We start from the raw sequence: 22,671 nt of genomic DNA, 5'->3' as shown, positions 1-22,671 counted from the left end.
TCCCATAAGCACAGTATCATCAGCAAAAAGTAACTGTGTCACTTCCCATTTTGTATTTAATTCCCCATAATTTAATCCCACCCCTCTCCCGAACACCCTAGCATTTACTTCTTTTACAACCCTATCTATAAATATATTAAACAACCATGGTGACATTACACATCCCTGTCTAAGACCTACTTTTACCGGGAAATAGTCTCCCTCTCTTCTACACACCCTAACCTGAGCCTCACTATCCTCATAAAAACTCTTACAGCATTTAGTAACTTACCACCTATTCCATATACTTTTAACATTGTCACATTGCTCCCCTATCCACTCTATAATATGCCTTTTCTAAATCCATAAATGCAATAAAAACTTCCCTACCTTTATCTAAATATTGCTCACATATATGCTTCAATGGAAACACTTGATCTACACATCCCCTACCCACTCTAAAACCTCTTTGCTCATCAACAATCCTACATTCTGTCTTACCTCTAATTCTTTCAGTAATAACCCTACCATACACTTTTCCTGGTATACTCAGTAAACTTATTCCTCTATAATTTTTACAGTCTCTTTTGTCCCCCTTCCCTTTATATAAAGGAATTATACAATGCTCTCTGCCAATTCCTAGGCACCTTCTCCTCTTTCATACATTTATTAAACAAAAATACCAACCACTCAACACTATATCTCCCCTGCTTTTAACATTTCTGTCATGATCCCGTCAGTTCCAGCTGCTTTACCCCCTTTCATTCTACGTAATGCCTCACGCATCTCCCCCATACTCACATCCTGCTCTTCTTCACTCCTAAAAGATGGTATACCTCCCTGTCCAGTGCATGAAATTACCGCCTCCCTTCCTTCATTGACATTTAATAGTTCCTCAAAATATTCCTGCCATCTACCCAATACATCCATCTCCCCATCTACTAACTCCCCTACTCTGTTTTTAACTGACAAATCCATTTGTTCCCTAGGCTTTCTTAACTTGTTTATCTCACTCCAAAATTTTTTCTTATTTTCATCAAAATTTCTTGACAGTGCCTCTCCCACTCTATCATCTGCTCGCCTTTTACACTCTCTCACCACTCTCTTCAGCTTTCTTTTACTCTCCATATACTCTGCTCTTCTTATAACACTTCTGCTTTGTAAAAACCTCTCATAAGCTACCTTTTTCTCTTTTATCATACCCTTTACTTCATCATTCCACCAATCACTCCTCTTTCCTCCTGCCCCCACCCTCCTATAGCCACAAACTTCTGCCCCACATTCTAATACTGCATTTTTAAAACTACACTCTTCAACCCCCCCCACTACTCATACCTGCACTAGCCCACCTTTTTGCCGATAGTTGCTTATATCTCACCCGAACTTCTCCCTTAGTTTATTCACTTTCACCTCTCTCTTACTTATTGTTGCCAGGACTTAATATTGTTATTTATTATTTTTATTACATCTGTATATAGGTATTCCTCGACCAGTGATGAGTCCAAATGCCACAACCATTACTGTGCTGGGATCAAGTGGAAGTTTGCCTGGCGCTGCAGCTCCAGTAATGCGACCCTCCACTACCCAGGGTACCCAGTCCCACGGTCCACTCATTCTCCACCCCTCAAAAGTTCCACCTCCAATCTCTTCCACCACAGTCAGCAACAAGGGGGTGACTCAACGACTTGTGCCAATACCAATCACTCAGGTAATATTGAGTGTGATGGTAAAAACACTATTTTATTATCAAAAACTTTGAAATAGTACTGTCGTTTAATATAGCATGGCCTCTTCAGCTGTAATGAGCATGTGATGAGTCTGAAATTGTCATATTGAGGCATGAGCTATCCTATCATTGACCCAAATATGAAAAGTAACCTGACAGTCCCACTTTTAGTGACAACCTAAAGAGCCCAATAACTAATAAACACCTAAATAAACATTATCTAATACTTGCTGGTGACTTCAACATTAAGCTTGTTCAAGCCAAGGACCCTCAAGTAACCAACATCATTAACAGTATATATAATTCCTTGCTTATACCATCTGTAATTAAACCAACAAGAATCACCATCTAGTGCCAGAGAGTACACTCCCCAACTCTTCAAAAATCTAAACTTAATATACATACTACATATAGTTAGTGGACGAGTTTGGGAGGGTGTGTAAAGGTAGAAAGTTGAAAGTGAACATAGATAAGAGTAAGGTAATGAGGGTATCAAATTATTTAGATAAAGAAAAATTAGGTATCACATTGGAGAGAGGGAGTATGGAAGAAGTGAATGTTTTCAGACATTTGGGAGTTGACTTGTCAGTGGATGGGTTTATGAAAGATGACATTAACCATAGAATTGATGAAGAAAAAAAGGTGAGTGGTGCATTGAGATATCTGTGGAGACAAAAAACATTATCTATGGAGGCAAAGAAAGGAATGTATGAAAGTATAGTGGTACCAACACTTACATGGGTGTGAAGCTTGGGTTGTAAATGCTGCAGCGAGGAGGCGGCTGGAGACAGTGGAGATGCCCTGTCTAGGGGTAGTGTGTGGTATAAATATTATGCAGAGAATTCAGAGTGTGGAAATTAGGAGGAGGTGTGGAGTTACTAAAAGTATTAGTCAGAGGGCTGAAGAGGGGTTGTTGAGGTGGTTTGGTCATTTAGAGAGAATGGATCAAAGTAGAATGACTTGGAGAGTGTATAAATCTGCAGGGGAAGGAAGGAGGGGTAGGGGTCATCCTCGAAAAGGTTGGAGGGAGGGGGTAAAGGAGGTTTTGTGGGCAAGGAGCTTGGACTTCAGCAAGCTTGTTAGATAGGAGTGAACGGAGATGAATGGTTTTTGAGACCTGACGATCTGTTGGAGTGTGAGCAGGGTAATATTTAGTGAGGAGATTTAGGGAAACTGGTTAGCTAGACTTGAGTCCTGGAAATGGGAAGTACAGTGCCTGCACTTTAAAGGATTGGTTTGGGATACTGACAGTTTGGAGGGACTTCTAAACTGCTGTATCTGAGCACTTCTGCAAAGACTGAGTATGTGTGAGTGAGGTGAAAGTGTTGAATGATGAAAGTATTTTCTTTCTGAGGATTTTCTTTCTTTTTGGGTCACCCTGCCACGTTGGGAGACGGCTGACTTGTTGAAAAAAAATAATATAGAAGACTATCAATTTTAATAGCAGTTCTGTTCTGAAACTCTTTCTTGACATCTGCCACAGAACTCAGGCATGATACCAGACACAGGAATCTATGATACTCCCTGTATCCAGCTCAACCTGGGTAAAAACTCAATGTGCATAAAAGGGCCTAAAATCTGGAACTCTTTGCCTGAAGACTCCAGAGGCTCCCTGTCTGCCAACCACTTCAAAGCTACTTTTAAAAAAAACCTTACCTTAATTTGATCCTGATAACAATTTATTATGCTGAACAAATCCTGAAACTCTGTGTTTCATCCACTATTGTCTCTGCTTTTGTTCCATCTTTCCTTCAGTTCTCATTTATTAGTAAAACAACATTTTTTCCCCCAGTATCAATTCAGGTACCTAGTTTCATCTTCAATGTATCTTTAATTATAATTTTTATATTAAATTGCTGAATATCTTCAATATAGTATAAACTAAGTACTGTATTTTCATTCTCATGTGCTATATGTGTCTCACTGTCTAATAATTGTAAGTTAGTTATAAGGCTGCCCAAAATTCTTTGTATAACAAGGAACTTTCTATAAAGTGGTTTATACATGTCACTTACCATAGTTGTACATTGTATTTTAAACAGTATGATGATACCCCTTTATAGAAATGAAGTTATTTGTTTTGTTTGACTGTCACTGACCTGGTAGTAAAATCAGTGGAAATAAGATTACCTGTTTCTGTAGTGAATGTTGATTTGTCTCTTGCTCATTTCCGATTAAGAGGCCATGTGACATGGTGCATTCATATGAATTTTAGTTTTTGTTAATGTTGTGGTGGTGTTGCTATAATTTATTTTCATATTTGGAAATTATCAAAATGTTATTGTTGGATGCTGCTATAAGAATTCTTTTGGGGAATTAATAAGCTTGTTGCCTTTTTCTTAACACATTGTCTTCACAAGATCTGAAACTGTGGTTTACTGTAGCTTTGCTTACTTGTAAAATGAAACATGCATATATCTACCTACTTGAAGAAAGACAGGCAATTATTATCCCTTGATGCTTCTTGCCATTTTAGTTGTTGGTATCTAAGCACTGACATTGGTTAATGATAAAACTGAAGGAAGTGGTGAATGAACTTTACATATCTTGTAAATGAAGAAATCAAGAAGTAAATTCTGTCAAGAGTTAAGTGATGACTTTTTTGAGTGTTGGGGAAATGATGGGGTGGGTTTTGTTTTGTGCTTTAGAAGAAAGATAAAGATGTTTATATCATTAGAATACTTTGAGGTTACATTGTATTGCTTTGCAGTTTGTATGGTTGCAGGTTGGCTGCAGTTTTAGGAAAACTCTGTATTGCATATTCTAATGAAAGCCCATTATTATGCAAGGCATTTCAGACAGACTAATTTTAAGCCTTAAAAATTACTTATAAGTTTTAGTAGGTATGATTAGGCTTTGTTTGACAAATCAGGATGGATATTTTTATGCACATTATGAAGGCCAGGGAATTACTTAAAAATAACAAAAAGTATATAGTTTGACTTGAGTAAGGATTATAATAATTGAGAGAAAGGTTAGTCTGAGGAAAAATTATGAAACAATAGTTTCTTTAAGTAACTTAGTTCACAAGAGCAGTTGAAAGGAGAGGCGGTGGAGATAGTAGTGATAAAGGAGTGTAACATATGATTGCAAGTTGATAGCTGGCAGGAAAATTAGTGACATTGAATTAAAGAGGTGTTTGCTGACCATAGTCTTGAAGCAGTACGCAAATAGAGTAGTTTTAGAATTAGTATCTGGAAGGGAGTTTCGTATTTTTGGGCCCTTTACACGCACAGAATTTCTAGTTAGGTTAAGTTGAAAGCATGGGATGTCAAAAAGGTATTTTTTCTTGTATTGTGGTACTGTGTTCTGTTGCAACTTTCTAGGAAGAGTTTTAGGTCTGGCTTTGAATCTGTGTAAATAAGTGTCCTCTGTATATAGTATACACAAGTGAAAGTATGAATTCCTTGTACGTTAAGTAAACCTAAACTTTTGAATAGTGGAGGTGTGTGTTGTCTAGGACCTAATTGAGTGCTCATTCTGATGGAAGGCTTTTGTTGTGTTATGACACATTTAAGGTGATTAGCCATTGTAGATCCTCATGCACATATGCCATAGGTGAGGTAAGGATAGACTAGTGAGTAACGACGTTTGTAGAGCATTTTTCAGAATATATCCACTGTTTTGGAAGTTTATCTAGAAATGTGCCGAATGTGTACATGAAATTTTAGTTACTGTCAAGGTGTATACCAAGGAATTTTCCTTTATCTTTTAATTCATGTATTATTTATCTTTATGGTTAACAAAATATTTTTAGCTTTGTTTTCAAATAGTATATAGAATGTTTTGTCTACTTTGAGTGCGAGTCTGTTTGTTGTCACTCAGGTGGATATCTTTACCAGCTCATCATTAACTGTGTTGTTGAGGACAGCGGGATCTGCATTTGAAATAACAAAAATGGTGTCACCTGCAAACAGAATTGGTTTAAACTTCTGAAAGGCATTAGGAGGGTCATTGATGTAGATGAGGAACAGTAGAGGGCCTAGGACACTGCCCTGGGGCACCTACTATGTTGATAGATCGAGTTGTTGATGCATTGTCATTAATGGTCACTTGCTGGTATCTATCATTGAGGTAAGACTTTATGTATGTGAGTGCATGACTTTTGATTCCATGTTCTAATTTGAGCAGCAGGATGCTGTGATTTACTATGTCAAAAACTTTTTTTGTTTTTTTTTTCAGATCAGTAAAAAGACTCAGAATATTCATCTTTTTCTAGGGGTGAATAGACCAAATCAAACATTTTGCCTATTATATCATTCATATTTTTAAAATCCATATGGGCAGGGTTTTTAACCCTTTTGCTGACTGTGCTGTGGTACTACAGCTTTGAGGTCACTGTAAGTGCTGTAGTACTATGCAATGACCTCAGCTCACTTAGATAAGCTGTGAGCAGTAAATTTGGGCCTAGATATGAGAGAATGGGTTTCTTTCTTCTTTTTTCAACGTACCAGCAGTATCCCACCTAGGTGGAGTGGCCCAAAGGAAAAACGAAAGTTTCTCCTTTCAAATTTAGTAATATATACAGGAGAAGGGGTTACTAGCCCCTTGCTCCCAGCATTTTAGTAGCCTCTTACAACATGCATGGCTTACGGAGGAAGAATTCTGTTCCACTTCCCCATGGAGATAAGTGGAAATAAACAAGAACAAGAACTAGAAAGAAAATAGAAGAAAACCCAGAGGGGTGTGTATATATATGCTTGTACATGTATGTGTTGTGTGACCTAAGTGTAAGTAGAAGTAGCAAGGCATACCTGAAATCTTGCATGTTTATGAGACAGACAAAAGACACCAGCAATCCTACCATCATGTAAAACAATTACAAGCTTTCGTTTTACACTCACTTGGCAGGATGGTAGTACCTCCCTGGGTGATTGCTGTCTACCAACCTACTACCTAGGAGAATGGGTTTATCAACACATAATAGCCTTGTTAATGGCGCCATCAAAACATTCCATGTAAATTTAATGAAAAGTTTTATTAGTTGTAGGATTCTCATTTTCAGATTTTAATCTCTGCTTTTATCTATACAAAAAGAAGCAGTGCTGGATTTACTCTCGGGGTTTAGCACTTAACTTAATTATAGTAATAATAATAATTACATGTAATGCTTTAGGTTTGAACTAATGAACTTTTGACAAAAAAATATATTAATATAAATACACCACTCACCTTTTTTCCCTCATCAATTCTATGATTAACCTCATCCTTCATAAATCCATCCGCCGACACGTCAACTCCCAAGTATCTGAAAACATTCACTTCTTCCATACTCCTCCTCCCCAATTTGATATCCAATTTTTCTTTATCTAAATCATTTGACACCCTCATCACCTTACTCTTTTCTATGTTCACTTTCAACTTTCTACCTTTACACACATTCCCAAACTCATCCACTAACCTTTGCAATTTTTCTTTAGAATCTCCCATAAGCACAGTATCATCAGCAAAAAGTAACTGTGTCAATTCCCATTTTGAATTTGATTCCCCATAATTTAATCCCACCCCTCTCCCAAACACCCTAGCATTTACTTCCTTTACAACCCCATCTATAAATATATTAAACAACCATGGTGACATTACACATCCCTGTCTAAGACCTACTTTTACCGGGAAGTAGTCTCCCTCTCTTCTACACACCCTAACCTGAGCCTCACTATCCTCATAAAAACTCTTTACAGCATTTAATAACTTACCACCTATTCCATATACTTGCAACATCTGCCACATTGCTCCTCTATCCACTCTATCATATGCCTTTTCTAAATCCATAAATGCAATAAAAACTTCCCTATCTTTATCTAAATACTGTTCACATATATGCTTCAATGTAAACACCTGATCTACACATCCCCTACCCACTCTAAAACCTCCTTGCTCATCCGCAATCCTACATTCTGTCTTACCTCTAATTCTTTCAATTATAACCCTACCGTACACTTTTCCTGGTATACTCAGTAAGCTTATTCCTCTATAATTTTTACAGTCTCTTTTGTCCCCTTTCCCTTTATATAAAGGGACTATACATGCTCTCTGCCAATCCCTAGGTACCTTCCCCCTCTTTCATACATTTATTAAACAAAAGTACCAACCACTCCAACACTATATCCCCCCCTGCTTTTAACATTTCTGTCATGATCCCATCAGTTCCAGCTGCTTTACCCCCTTTCATTTTACGTAATGCCTCACGTACCTCCCCCACACTTACATTCTGCTCTTCTTCACTCCTAAAAGATGGTATACCTCCCTGACCAGTGCATGAAATTACTGCCTCTGTTTCTTCCTTAACATTTAAAAGTTCCTCAAAATATTCTCGCCATCTACCCAATACCTCCATCTCCCCATCTACTAACTCCCCTACTCTGTTTTTAACTGACAAATCCATATTGGTGGATAAAAGGTTGATGGGTAGGCTCCAGGATGTACATGTTTATAGAGGGGCAACTGATATATCGGATCATTATTTAGTTGTAGCTACAGTTAGAGTAAGAGGTAGATGGGAAAAGAGGAAGGTGGCAACAACAAGTAAGAGGGAGGTGAAAGTGTATAAACTAAGGGAGGAGGAAGTTCGGGTGAGATATAAGCGACTATTGGCAGAAAGGTGGGCTAGTGCAAAGATGAGTAGTGGGGGGGGTTGAAGAGGGTTGGAAATACTGTAGATGAGTAGAAGTAGGCAGTGTGTCTGTGGTGTACTCAGCGGGAGGAAGACAACCTCCAACAGTGCTTGTGCTGAATGACCCCACATGGGTTTAGCACTTCATATCATTTTTTGGTACATTTCTCTACTTACATCCCTACACCTTGTTCTGGGTCATAAATTTAACTTGATGAATATCTCCATTGCAAGTGTTAAAGTTCCCATTGATAAATTTATTGTCTTTGTCACAGGTGCGAACAGGAGTTGCTAACAAAGCTGTGCTCTCATACAGCACCCTCCTGCAAGCAGGTAGTGGAAGCACAAGTGTGGCTGGGAAGAAGGATGGTCACTCTTCTCCCACACCTCTTCTCCTGCAGGCAGCATCACCCTCAGCCGTAAAGAGTGCTGCAGCCTTGGCCAAGACCGGTGGGGCCACTATCAGTATTATTACGGGCAAGGTATTTGCCAATTTTATAAGTTGATGCTATTTCCTGTAGAATAGTTTAACACTTATTTTAATCATTGTGGCTTCAGTCTTAAGGTTTTTAAGAGCTAATAAGCATTTGTATTCCAAGTTCTTTACAATGTTCATAACATTTTATTTTTATAGTTTTGCCTCATCTTATTTTGTCAAATGTCACCTTGAAGGTTTCACTTATAATTCTGCTCTTGTGTACCACTAATATAGTGCTTTTGCTTGTATAATATACCTTTTGTTTGCAAACTAAAACATTTATGAATTAACTGTCATTATTATTTTTGAAGTACATTGTCCTTTTCCCACCAAAGTAGTGGTGACTCAGAGAAGGAATATTCACCATCACTCAGTCAACAGCTGTCTTTTCATGGGTGCATTAGCTTCACAGTTCTTAAAGAAATAAGTTAATGATTTTTTTTTTTTAACAAGTCGGCTGTCTCCCACCGAGGCAGGGTGACCCAAAAAGAAAGAAAATCCCCAAAAAGAAAATACTTTCATCATTCAACACTTTCACCTCACTCACACATAATCACTGTTTTCGCAGAGGTGCTCAGAGTACAACAGTTTAGAAGTATATACGTATAAAGATACACAGCATATCCCTCCAAACTGTCAATATCTCAAACCCCTCCTTTAAAGTGCAGGCATTGTACTTCCCATTTCCAGGACTCAAGTCTGGCTATATAAAATAACCGGTTTCCTTGAATCCCTTCATTAAATATTACCCTGCTCACACTCCAACAGCTCGGCAGGTCCCAAATACCATTCATCTCCATTCACTCCTATCTAACATGCTCACGCACGCTTGCTGGAAGTCCAAGCCCCTCACTTGGACTTTAATATATTTAATATATTTTATCTACTCAGGGTTGCAAGCAAGGAAGTGGAAGCGGAGTTCCTGCATCCAGCACCAACCCTCTCAACATGCTGTCCGTTAACCTGGGCCAGAACAAGTCTAACATGATTAATTTCAAGATATCTAATGGCCAGATTCAGGCAGACAACATACAGCAAGTTGATGGTGGGTATTGAAGAGGGCTGCAACAAGTCATTTTTCCTATTCTTCCTTGAATACTTTTATGTTTGATTTATTGTCTTTCCTATCATTTGTATCTACTTTATTTCTTAACCACATTAGCTATTTCCCTTTTCAAAATAATGTGTTTTACACAGACATCTGCAGTAAGTGACAGTGTTACATAGTGTGCTCTAGTCATTAACAGTGTTATATAGTGTTCTTTGTGGCATTTATGGATTTGGAAAAGGCGTATGACAGGGTGGATAGGGGGGCAATGTGGCAGATGTTGCAAGTGTATGGTGTAGGAGGTAGGTTACTGAAAGCAGTGAAGAGTTTTTACGAGGATAGTGAGGCTCAAGTTAGAGTATGTAGGAAAGAGGGAAATTTTTTCCCAGTAAAAGTAGGCCTTAGACAAGGATGTGTGATGTCACCGTGGTTGTTTAATATATTTATAGATGGGGTTGTAAGAGAAGTAAATGCGAGGGTCTTGGCAAGAGGCGTGGAGTTAAAAGATAAAGAATCACACACAAAGTGGGAGTTGTCACAGCTGCTCTTTGCTGATGACACTGTGCTCTTGGGAGATTCTGAAGAGAAGCTGCAGAGATTGGTGGATGAATTCGGTAGGGTGTGCAAAAGAAGAAAATTAAAGGTGAATACAGGAAAGAGTAAGGTTATGAGGATAACAAAAAGATTAGGTGATGAAAGATTGAATATCAGATTGGAGGGAGAGAGTATGGAGGAGGTGAACGTATTCAGATATTTGGGAGTGGACGTGTCAGCGGATGGGTCTATGAAAGATGAGGTGAATCATAGAATTGATGAGGGAAAAAGAGTGAGTGGTGCACTTAGGAGTCTGTGGAGACAAAGAACTTTGTCCTTGAAGGCAAAGAGGGGAATGTATGAGAGTATAGTTTTACCAACGCTCTTATATGGGTGTGAAGCGTGGGTGATGAATGTTGCAGCGAGGAGAAGGCTGGACGCAGTGGAGATGTCATGTCTGAGGGCAATGTGTGGTGTGAATATAATGCAGAGAATTCGTAGTTTGGAAGTTAGGAGGAGGTGCGGGATTACCAAAACTGTTGTCCAGAGGGCTGAGGAAGGGTTGTTGAGGTGGTTCGGACATGTAGAGAGAATGGAGCGAAACAGAATGACTTCAAGAGTGTATCAGTCTGTAGTGGAAGGAAGGCGGGGTAGGGGTCGGCCTAGGAAGGGTTGGAGGGAGGGGGTAAAGGAGGTTTTGTGTGCGAGGGGCTTGGACTTCCAGCAGGCATGCGTGAGCGTGTTTGATAGGAGTGAATGGAGACAAATGGTTTTTAATACTTGACGTGCTGTTGGAGTGTGAGCAAAGTAACATTTATGAAGGGATTCAGGGAAACCGGCAGGCCGGACTTGAGTCCTGGAGATGGGAAGTACAGTGCCTGCACTCTGAAGGAGGGGTGTTAATGTTGCAGTTTAAAAACTGTAGTGTAAAGCACCCTTCTGGCAAGACAGTGATAGAGTGAATGATGGTGAAAGTTTTTCTTTTTCGGGCCACCCTGCCTTGGTGGGAATCGGCCAGTGTGATAATAAATAATAATAAAAAAATATAGTGTTCCACTCATTGAGAGCTATATAGAGTGCTCCAGTCATTGACAGTGTTATATAGAGTGTTTCAGTCATTATTGGTGCTATATAGTGCTTTAGTCATTGACAGTGTTATATAGAGTGTTTCAGTCATTATTGGTGCTATATAGTGCTTCAGTCATTGACAGTGTTATATAGAGTGTTTCAGTCATTATTGGTGCTATATAGTGCTTCAGTCATTGACAGTGTTATATAGAGTATTTCAGTCACTGTCATTATTATACAGATTCCTTCCTTTGTAGTGATATGAAGTGGTTTTTCTTTGCCAGTTTTGCGGGAAGCTCGGCCTTTGGTTCATACCGGAAAACCGATAGAAGAGAGGAAAGACCCTTCCATGGTTGTTGCTGGTACTGCCTTGGCCCATGCCGTTGGAACGGGATCAGTGACTGTATCAGTGACAGGATCAGTGCCAACTACACTTAAAATGCCTGACCCTCTGATTTTTCCAGTACCCGTTCCAGTTCCAATCTCAGACGAAGAAACTCTCTCCAACCTTAAAGATGTAACTGTAGTTGCAACAAGGAGGTGAGTTTCAAAATTATATTCTTTACTATTTCTGTGGTAATTGACATGGGAAGGTTTAATCCCTTAAGCATAGAATGAGGGATATCATAAAAATTGCACTATTATACTATGGATGAAACAAAGAAAATATATTCATACAGGAGGGCCCTGCTTCTACAGCAGGTTGGGCTCCAGGCAACTGCAGTACAGTGAAACATAGCTAGTTTTTTCACTTTCATACGCATATAAAAGTCCGATAACATGTTTACACTATGCAGTGGACCCTCGGTTAACACCTTTAATCCGTTCCGGAGAGCTAGCCTTTAACCGATTTAGCCTTTAACCGAATTAATTTTCCCCATAAGAAATAATGGAAATCCAATTACAGTAATCCATTCCAGACACCCAAAAGTATTAAACAAAATAATTTTTTTTTACATGAAATATACATTTCCCTACACAGCAACGAATGGTACATGCAAAATAAACAATAATTAAATGCCACGTACCTTTATTGTGGAGTTGTTGATGAGTGATGTGCCAGCAGCAGGGGAGATTCAAGTTTCCTATTGTTTGGAAGGGGAATCGCCTTCCATAAAGATTTCAGGTAACAAGTCCTTTTCTGGGGTTACCTCCCTTCTTGGTTTTTTAATGCCACTAGGACCAGCTTGAGAGTCACTGGACCCCTGTTGCACCAAAAATCTGTCCAAAGAGCTCTGTTTCTCACATGCCCTTAGGATTTCCCTAAAATGGGACACAAGTGTCATTGTACATGTTGCCAATACAGCTTGCAACAGCTGTGACAGGATAAAATTAATCCATAAATGCTTGCACCTTTGAAAACATTTTACACATTTCCTTAATCCTTGACAAAGGCAACTTCCTCCGTCTCTCTTCCTGCTCTGAAGCACATTCCTGAGCTGTGATCTGTTGTTGTTGCACATCAAGCTCTTTTTGGTCTGCAGTGGTTAGTTCTTCATCATCGTTCTGCACCAACTCTTCCACATCCTCACCACAAACCTCCAACCCCATGGACTTTCCCTGTGACACAATAGCTTCCACTACTGGCATAGGCTCCTGAGGGTTAGCCCCAAACCCTTCAAAATCCCTCTCTTGTACACATTGTGGCCACAGTTTCCTCCAAGCAGAGTTCAAAGTCCTGTAAGTCACTCCCTCTCAAGCCTTACCTATAAGGTTTATGCAACAGGATACTGAAGTGATCTTTCCAGAACTCTCTTAGGGTCATTTCAGTGTCTGAGGTCACTTCAAAGCACTTTTGAAACACTGCTTTTGTGTAGAGTTTTTTGAAGTTTGAAATGACCTGCTTGTCCATGGGCTGGAGGAGAGGAGTTGTATTAAGAGGCAAAAATTTAACTTTAATGAAACCAAACTCCCCTGCAATTTACTCTTGCAAGTTGTGAGGATGAGCAGGAGCATTGTCCATTACCAGGAGGCACTTGAGTGACAATTTCTTTTCCAGGAGGTAATTTTTCACAGTGGGGCCAAACACACCATAAAACTGGTCCATGAAAATTTCCCTAGTGACCCATGCCTTACTGTTTGATCTCCACATCACACAAATTACCCTTGATGATATTGTTTTTCTTGAACACTGGGAGTTTCAGAGTGATACACCACTAAAGGCTTCACTTTACAATCACCACTAGCATTACTACACAACATTAATGTCAGCCTGTCTTTCATAGGCTTATGTCCTGGGAGTGCCTTTTCCTCCTGCGTAATATAGGCCCTGTTTGGCATTTTCTTCCAAAATGGATCTTTCGTCACAATTAACCCTTTGACTGTCGCAAGCCCCTTTCTGAAACTGTCATTCTATGTTGCAAAATTTTTGAAAAAAAAAAAAATTATTTTTTTCTTATGAAATGATAGAGAATCTTTTCCCGGTGGTAATGACACCAAAAGTACGAAATTTGGTCAAAAACTCACGGAATTACACTCCCGTGTCTCAGCGACATATACGCATCGGCGATTTCGCCGACTTTGAGCCCTGTTTTTAGCCATTTCCGTTGTTCCAGTTGACCAAACTCATAGCTATTTCTTTAGAACTCCATTTTTTCTATCAATTGAGTACAAGAAACCGCCCCTTTACCGATTTGAACTATCCAGTAAAGTGGTCAGAAATTGGCAATTTGGCCAATTTCACGCAAATTAAAAAAGATGCCAATTTCAAAATAGGGTCCAGAATAAACAGTGTAGACATTCTTGGCACTAAAATAACATATCCTCTGTTCATTAGTCATGTCTCTAGACCCCTCTTATATTGCTATTGCTTTCTGTTTTGGTTTTTTATTCATACAAAAAATACAAAATTTACTGTTATGCAGGTTGCTGCATTATTGTAAAAATTTTACAAATAATATCAGTGCACTAGTGAAAGAATATTAGACTCCCCAGTTGACATGTATTGGATGTGTGATGTGATTTGCTTACTCTTGAACATTGGTAAAACTCGAACATTTCCGCTAATTTGAGCTCAATTTCAAGGTCGTTTTCATCATGAAACTAATCAAAAATCAACTCTATTTCTGGAATATGTTTTCCATTTTATCACGTGAGACCGTGAAAACGAGAATACAACGATAAATGCTATACGAAAATGCACCTCAAAGTCGGCGTTTTAATAAAAAAAATGGTCAGTTTTTTCTCGTTATGCACTGCGTGCTGCATAATATTTTTTATGTGGTGCACACTGACCACACACTCATTCTCCCACATGTGGGCCCACCAGCTTTCTCCTGCTTGATTTGAAGCAGCTAGAATTTTTTTTTTTTTTTTTTTTTTTTTTTTTTCAACAAGTCGGCCGTCTCCCACCGAGGCAGGGTGACCCAAAAAAGAAAGAAAATCCCCAAAAAGAAAATACTTTCATCATCATTCAACACTTTCACCACACTCGCACATTATCACTGTTTTTGCAGAGGTGCTCAGAATACAACAGTCTAGAAGCATACACATATGAAGATACACAACATATCCCTCCAAACTGCCAATATCCCAAAACCCCTCCTTTAAAGTGCAGGCATTGTACTTCCCATTTCCAGGACTCAAGTCCGACTATATGAAAATAACCGGTTTCCCTGAATCCCTTCACTAAATATTACCCTGCTCACACTCCAACAGATCGTCAGGTCCCAAGTACCATTCGTCTCCATTCACTCCTATCTAACACGCTCACGCACGCTTGCTGGAAGTCCAAGCCCCTTGCCCACAAAACCTCCTTTACCCCCTCTCTCCAACCCTTTCGAGGACGACCCCTACCCCGCCTTCCTTCCCCTATAGATTTATATGCTTTCCATGTCATTCTACTTTGATCCATTCTCTCTAAATGACCAAACCACCTCAACAACCCCTCTTCTGCCCTCTGACTAATACTTTTATTAACTCCACACCTTCTCCTAATTTCCACACTCCGAATTTTCTGTAAAATATTTACACCACACATTGCCCTTAAACAGGACATCTCCACTGCCTCCAACCGTCTCCTCGCTACTGCATTTACCACCCAAGCTTCACACCCATATAAGAGTGTTGGTACTACTATACTTTCATACATTCCCTTCTTTGCCTCCATAGATAACGTTTTTTGACTCCACATATACCTCAAAGCACCACTCACCTTTTTTCCCTCATCAATTCTATGATTAACCTCATCCTTCATAAATCCATCCGCCGACACGTCAACTCCCAAGTATCTGAAAACATTCACTTCTTCCATACTCCTCCTCCCCAATTTGATATCCAATTTTTCTTTATCTAAATCATTTGACACCCTCATCACCTTACTCTTTTCTATGTTCACTTTCAACTTTCTACCTTTACACACATTCCCAAACTCATCCACTAACCTTTGCAATTTTTCTTTAGAATCTCCCATAAGCACAGTATCATCAGCAAAAAGTAACTGTGTCAATTCCCATTTTGAATTTGATTCCCCAAAATTTAATCCCACCCCTCTCCCGAACACCCTAGCATTTACTTCCTTTACAACCCCATCTATAAATATATTAAACAACCATGGTGACATTACACATCCCTGTCTAAGACCTACTTTTACCGGGAAGTAGTCTCCCTCTCTTCTACACACCCTAACCTGAGCCTCACTATCCTCATAAAAACTCTTTACAGCATTTAATAACTTACCACCTATTCCATATACTTGCAACATCTGCCACATTGCTCCTCTATCCACTCTATCATATGCCTTTTCTAAATCCATAAATGCAATAAAAACTTCCCTACCTTTATCTAAATACTGTTCACATATATGCTTCAATGTAAACACTTGATCTACACATCCCCTACCCACTCTGAAACCTCCTTGCTCATCCGCAATCCTACATTCTGTCTTACCTCTAATTCTTTCAATTATAACCCTACCATACACTTTTCCTGGTATACTCAATAAGCTTATTCCTCTATAATTTTTACAGTCTCTTTTGTCCCCTTTCCCTTTATATAAAGGGACTATACATGCTCTCCGCCAATCCCTAGGTACCTTCCCCTCTTTCATACATTTATTAAACAAAAGTACCAACCACTCCAACACTATATCCCCCCCTGCTTTTAACATTTCTGTCATGATCCCATCAGTTCCAGCTGCTTTACCCCCTTTCATTTTACGTAATGCCTCACGTACCTCCCCCACACTTACATTCTGCTCTTCTTCACTCCTAAAAGATGGTATACCTCCCTGACCAGTGCATGAAATTACTGCCTCTGTTTCTTCCTTAACATTTAAAAGTTCCTCAAAATATTCTCGCCATCTACCCAATACCTCCATCTCCCCATCTACTAACTCCCCTACTCTGTTTTTAACTGACAAATCCATATTTTCCCTAGGCTTTCTTAACTTGTTTAACTCACTCCAAAATTTTTTCTTATTTTCATTAAAATTTCTTGACAGTGCCTCTCCCACTCTATCATCTGCTCTCCTTTTGCACTCTCTCACCACTCTCTTTACCTTTCTTTTACTCTCCATATACTCTGCTCTTCTTATAACACTTCTGCTTTGTAAAAACCTCTCATAAGCTACCTTTTTCTCTTTTATCACACCCTTTACTTCATCATTCCACCAATCACTCCTCTTTCCTCCTGCACCCACCCTCCTATAACCACAAACTTCTGCCCCACATTCTAATACTGCATTTTTAAAACTATTCCAACCCTCTTCAACCCCCCCACTACTCATCTTTGCACTAGCCCACCTTTCTGCCAATAGTCGCTTATATCTCACCCGAACTTCCTCCTCCCTTAGTTTATACACTTTCACCTCCCTCTTACTTGTTGTTGCCACCTTCCTCTTTTCCCATCTACCTCTTACTCTAACTGTAGCTACAACCAAATAATGATCCGATATATCAGTTGCCCCTCTATAAACATGTACATCCTGGAGCCTACCCATCAACCTTTTATCCACCAATACATAATCTAATAAACTACTTTCATTACGTGCTACATCATACCTTGTATATTTATTTATCCTCTTTTTCATAAAATATGTATTACTTATTACCAAATTTCTTTCTACACATAGCTCAATTAAAGGCTCCCCATTTACATTTACCCCTGGCACCCCAAATTTACCTACTACTCCCTCCATAACATTTTTACCCACTTTAGCATTGAAATCCCCAACCACCATTACTCTCACACTTGATTCAAAACTCCCCACGCATTCACTCAACATTTCCCAAAATCTCTCTCTCTCCTCTACACTTCTCTCTTCTCCAGGTGCATACACGCTTATTATAACCCACTTTTCACATCCAATCTTTATTTTACTCCACATAATCCTTGAATTTATACATTTGTAGTCCCTCTTTTCCTGCCATAGCTTATCCTTCAACATTATTGCTACTCCTTCTTTAGCTCTAACTCTATTTGAAACCCCTGACCTAATCCCATTTATTCCTCTCCACTGAAACTCTCCCACCCCCTTCAGCTTTGTTTCACTTAAAGCCAGGACATCCAGCTTCTTCTCATTCATAACATCCACAATCATCTCTTTCTTATCATCTGCACAACATCCACGCACATTCAGACTTCCCACTTTGACAATTTTCTTCTTCTTATTCTTTTTAGTAATCTTTACAGGAAAAGGGGTTACTAGCCCATTGTTCCCGGCATTTTAGTTGACTTTTACAACACGCATGGCTTACGGAGGAAAGATTCTTATTCCACTTCCCCATGGATATAAAAGGAAAATTAATAAGACCAAGAACTATTAAGATAAAAATCAAAGAAAACTCAGATGAGTGTGTATAAATAAATGTGTACATGTATGTATAGTGTGACCTAAGTGTAAGTAGAAGTAGCAAGACATGCCTGTAATCTTGCATATTTATGAGACAGACAAAAGACACCAGCAATCCTACCATCATGTAAAACAATCACAGGCTTTCGTTTTACACTCACTTGGCAGGACGGTAGTACCTCCCTGGGTGGTTGCTGTCTACCAACCTACTACCTACCTACTACCTACTACCTACTACCTAGAATTATTGAGTATATATACGTCCGAAACACTGGCTCGTAAGACGTGTATATATGACCAAAACAGTCAAAGGATTAAACACTTGTTCGGGTTTTAAGTTTTCAGTCTCTATTTACTCCTTACTTAAAGTCCTGTGCATATTTTTCAGCCGCTTTTTTGTCTGAACCTGCAGCCTCACCATGCCTTATTACACTGTGTATGCCACTATGATTCTTAAATCTCTCAAACCAGCCTTTGCTGGCCTTAAATTCATCAGCAGCAGCACTATTTGGAGGCATTTTCTTAATGAGATCCTCATGCAACTGCCTTGCCTTTTCACATATGATTGACTGTGAAACACTATCCCCTGATAATTGTTTCTCGTTTATCCACACCAATAACAATCTCTCCACATCTTCGAGTATTTGTGATCTCTGTTTTGTAATCACACTTGCACCTTTTGCAACAACAGCTTCCTTGATTGCCTTTTTGTTGCGCAAGATAGTAGCGATGGTTGAATGGGGTTTGTTGTATAACTTTTCCAACTCCTAGATACGCACTCCACTTTCGTACTTTTCTATTATCTCCTTTTTCAGTTCAATGGTACACCTCACCCTTTTTACCACATGGTTGGCACTAGAAGCTTTCTTGGGGCCCATGGTGGCTTATTTATCGGTTACAAGCACTAAAAACAGTGGAATAATACAAAATATATCGCAGGTACACGTGGAATCGCCCGCAAGGGCTTGTAAACAATGCCACACTGGCTGGTAGACTGGGTGGCTGGCTGGGCCCGCTCTTGGTCCCCAGCAGACATATTTGGGACGAAAGCTCTTAACCGAGTTTTTAGGTGTTATCCAAGCCAATTTTTTCATGCCAAAGCGAGGCATTATCCGATTTTGGCACTATCTGATCCAGGCGTTAACTGGGGGTCCACTGTATTTACTTAAAGTATTTTGATCTTTAACTTATAGTGAGTGGTGAATATATTTATTGTAAGAAGTCTGAATAAATGAAGAACAGGTATAACTGAAAACCGCTGCACTAGCAAAACTCTGCAAAGCAAAGCGCTGTAAAGTGGGGACGGCCTGTACAGGAATTTCCTTAGAGATCCTCCCCAACTTACTGTTCTGACTGACCAGTTGGATCTCGAAATGAACGGATGTCAGAATTATGTTAGTGTGGCATGTAGAAGTCTTATACCGGTACAGCAATCTTTTAACTTAATATATTTCTGTCGTGATTATCTTTTTTTTTTTTATTGCCCTGCTTTATTACCTTAAGTTTCATTAATCACAAACTGATGTTCCTTACTTGTAGGTATCATTCATAGGCTTCACTAATAACAGTTTTTCTAATTCATGGTGTATTTTTTTTCGGTTGTATGTGCAGATGGGTGTAAGTCACATAGGTTGGAAGTTGAGGAGGATCTGTATACAGCCTCTCCTCACTTAGCAATGTACTCGTTTACTGACAACTCACACTTACGATGGGCTCTTTGATCAGTATGCATACCTAAATAATGCATATTAGAGCTGATTTCCTCTGTTATGTTTATTACAGTAAATATACAGTACAAACATTCAGTATAAACATTTAAAAATATACTAGAAATGTTATAAATAGTGGAAAGGTGACATTAAAACAATATCAGAGATGAGTGACACAATCCCACTACGATTATAGTATGCTCCTTGCTTAGTGACAAATTCGTTTATCAACATGGTCTTAGGAGTGGAACTCCATCGTTAAGTGAGGAGAGGCTGTGTCTAATAAGCACAACTTTACTATTGACTTTTAATTCTGAGAGGAAATTTTAGATATTTCAGTTTGTCTCAGGTCAAAATGTCATCTAAAGGGTGTTGCCAGCACCTAAATTTGGTAATACTGTATGTAGAGGCCTTTTATTTAGAAAATTATTACATCTTTATATTTCAGAGAGAGAGATGACATACTGCAAAGAGCTGTGAGTGCTCTTGGAGGAGCATTAGAGGATGACATACAGAATGGCACTGAAGCTCATCCAGTATTATTTGAAAGCCTTCCTAGCAACCAGATGAAACTAAAAAGAATACCAGAATGTGTAAACGTTGAGGAAGAACATGAAGCAAGACTGGCAGAACGTAGTAATGATGAACCAGAGATACTGGAGGTGAAGAAGGAAGTGGTGAAAACAATGCTCTGTAAATCGCAGGAGCTAGTTAGAAGTACAAGTCCAGCAAGTCAGATACAACCTGAGATGAAAGAAACAGTAATCAAACAAGAAAGAGTAGAAGACAATTCAGAAGAAAATCCCTTTAGCAAAGACAATGACTCCAAGGACTCTAAATTTCTTGTAAAGTCCAAGGTTCCTTCGTTCTGTGATGATATTAAACCTGAACACATTAAGTTTTCAGATCTCCTGAAGTGGGAGAATGGGGTTGGAAAACTTCATGGCAGTGACCTAAAGTTCAAGATGAATGAATTTAATGCCGTGGAGATTGTAGAAGATAGAGATTTGGAGGAGATTAAAAATCATCAAATAAGAAGAGTTGACCTCTTGACACCTCGTCACCATGCTCGCAAGCCCAACTACCGTGAAATTGTGAAGGATGAAGAAATATTTTCTGACAATTCTCAGGACTCTGAGTCTCAGGGTAACAAGTCCACTCGTGAATCAGATGACATATGTTGCTGCAAAAATTGTGGATGCTATGGTCTTAGCTCAGAGTTCTTCCGTGACAGCAGCTTCTGCTCTGTTGCTTGTGGAGACGTAAGTATTTGTTGATTAATGTTCCCTTTGTACTGAGTGCGCTGCTTGTGCTCGAGGAAGCAGTGCAACTTGGTAGAGGTAAAGCAGATGTTTCATACTTTAGTAAAGTGTATTTTTAGTTGAGCAAGAATAGAAATAGACAAAGAGGATTACAGTATTGGAGAGGTGATTATAGGACAAGATAAATGAAGTCTGAGTGAGGGGTGCTAATATTTAGAAACTAAAGCACTATGATACTGTATGGAATTTATATAGTAGAGTACCTCTGTTTTTATTTTAAACATTTTGAGAAATAGTTTTAGTGTTTGTAGTGTTGTTATCTAGAAACATAAGAGAGTTAGTTGTATTTTATATTTGGAATGCATTACAAACTATCCATCTATGTGAAGACAGCAACAAATAAATTTTAAGCCACTGGAGGAACATAGATTGAGAGGAAATATAACCACTTCATACATAATGGCATGAAACACAGAAAATAGAGCAGGATAAAATAGCAGGAAGTCAAGATGAATGAATACACATTAAATGTGGACATTCCAAAGTAAGACATACTGCTAAGGTATATTTTTTCAAGGGTAAGAGTAGTCATAAAATGAAATAAGTTGGATAATGCACAATAAAGACTGACTCATAAATAGTTTTATAAACAATAAGCAAATAGAATAAACCAAATATACGCGTACATGTATTTAGAAAGATGAATCTCGTTAAGCTGACTTAGATACATTCCACATTAACTTAGATGTAGTGTTACTTTCTGCTGATGTCCTTCCCTCAGTACCTCTTCCTTCTGCCATCTCTCTCACCTTGGTCATTTACCACTGAATGACCCTTGTAGGTTTAATGCTATTCATGAATACAATACAGGTTGGCTATTGCTAATCCGGCAATCAGTTATCCGGTTCCATCAGTAATCTGGCACTAATTTCAATCCAGCATAATTTCAAATTTCATCATTATACTGACTCAGAAATTGTGCAGATGTTTGTAAATGCACAGCAGCAAGCCAATGGAGGAGAAAGCAGTGATGAAAATGAGTAAGATTTAGCAGAGAGTCTCTCTGTTGATAGGTTAATTAAGTGTATTCTAACCTAACCACTCTTTAATCCGGCAAACTCACAAATTCGGCACACTACAGGTCCAAATGATGCGAGATTAGTGATGGCTGACCTGTATAATAATTTTGGAATATTGTACAGCCTCTCCTCACTTAAAGACAGAGTTCCATTCCTAAGACCACATCGGTAAATGTATTTGTCGCTAAGTGAGGAGCATATTATAATGGTAGTGGGTTTGTGTCAGCCATCACTGATATTGTTTTAATGTCACCTTTGCAGCATTTATAACATTTCTGGTATATTTTTAAATGTTTATACAGTAGTGTACTGTATGTTGAAATAAAAAGAATAGAGGAAATCAGCTCTAATATGCATTATTTAGGTATAAATACTGGTCAGAGAG

At 38.9% G+C, this 22,671-nt stretch overlaps 1 protein-coding gene across 2 annotated transcripts in view; it reads left to right on the top strand.

The window, feature by feature from the left end:
• The window catches only part of l(3)mbt (lethal (3) malignant brain tumor), a 54,995-nt gene that overhangs the window by 28,638 nt on the left and 3,686 nt on the right, over positions 1 to 22,671 (top strand). For both annotated transcript variants that reach the window (XM_053790098.2, XM_053790099.2), the window contains 5 exons: positions 1,458 to 1,687; positions 8,594 to 8,800; positions 9,688 to 9,841; positions 11,731 to 11,986; positions 20,394 to 21,207. In XM_053790098.2, the coding sequence (XP_053646073.1) occupies positions 1,458 to 1,687; positions 8,594 to 8,800; positions 9,688 to 9,841; positions 11,731 to 11,986; positions 20,394 to 21,207 (1,661 nt within the window). The remainder of the gene's footprint in view (positions 1 to 1,457; positions 1,688 to 8,593; positions 8,801 to 9,687; positions 9,842 to 11,730; positions 11,987 to 20,393; positions 21,208 to 22,671) is intronic.

Source organism: Cherax quadricarinatus, chromosome 58 (assembly GCF_038502225.1).
Source record: "Cherax quadricarinatus isolate ZL_2023a chromosome 58, ASM3850222v1, whole genome shotgun sequence".
NCBI lineage: Eukaryota > Metazoa > Arthropoda > Malacostraca > Decapoda > Parastacidae > Cherax > Cherax quadricarinatus.
This window is presented reverse-complemented; position numbering and strand designations above follow the sequence as displayed.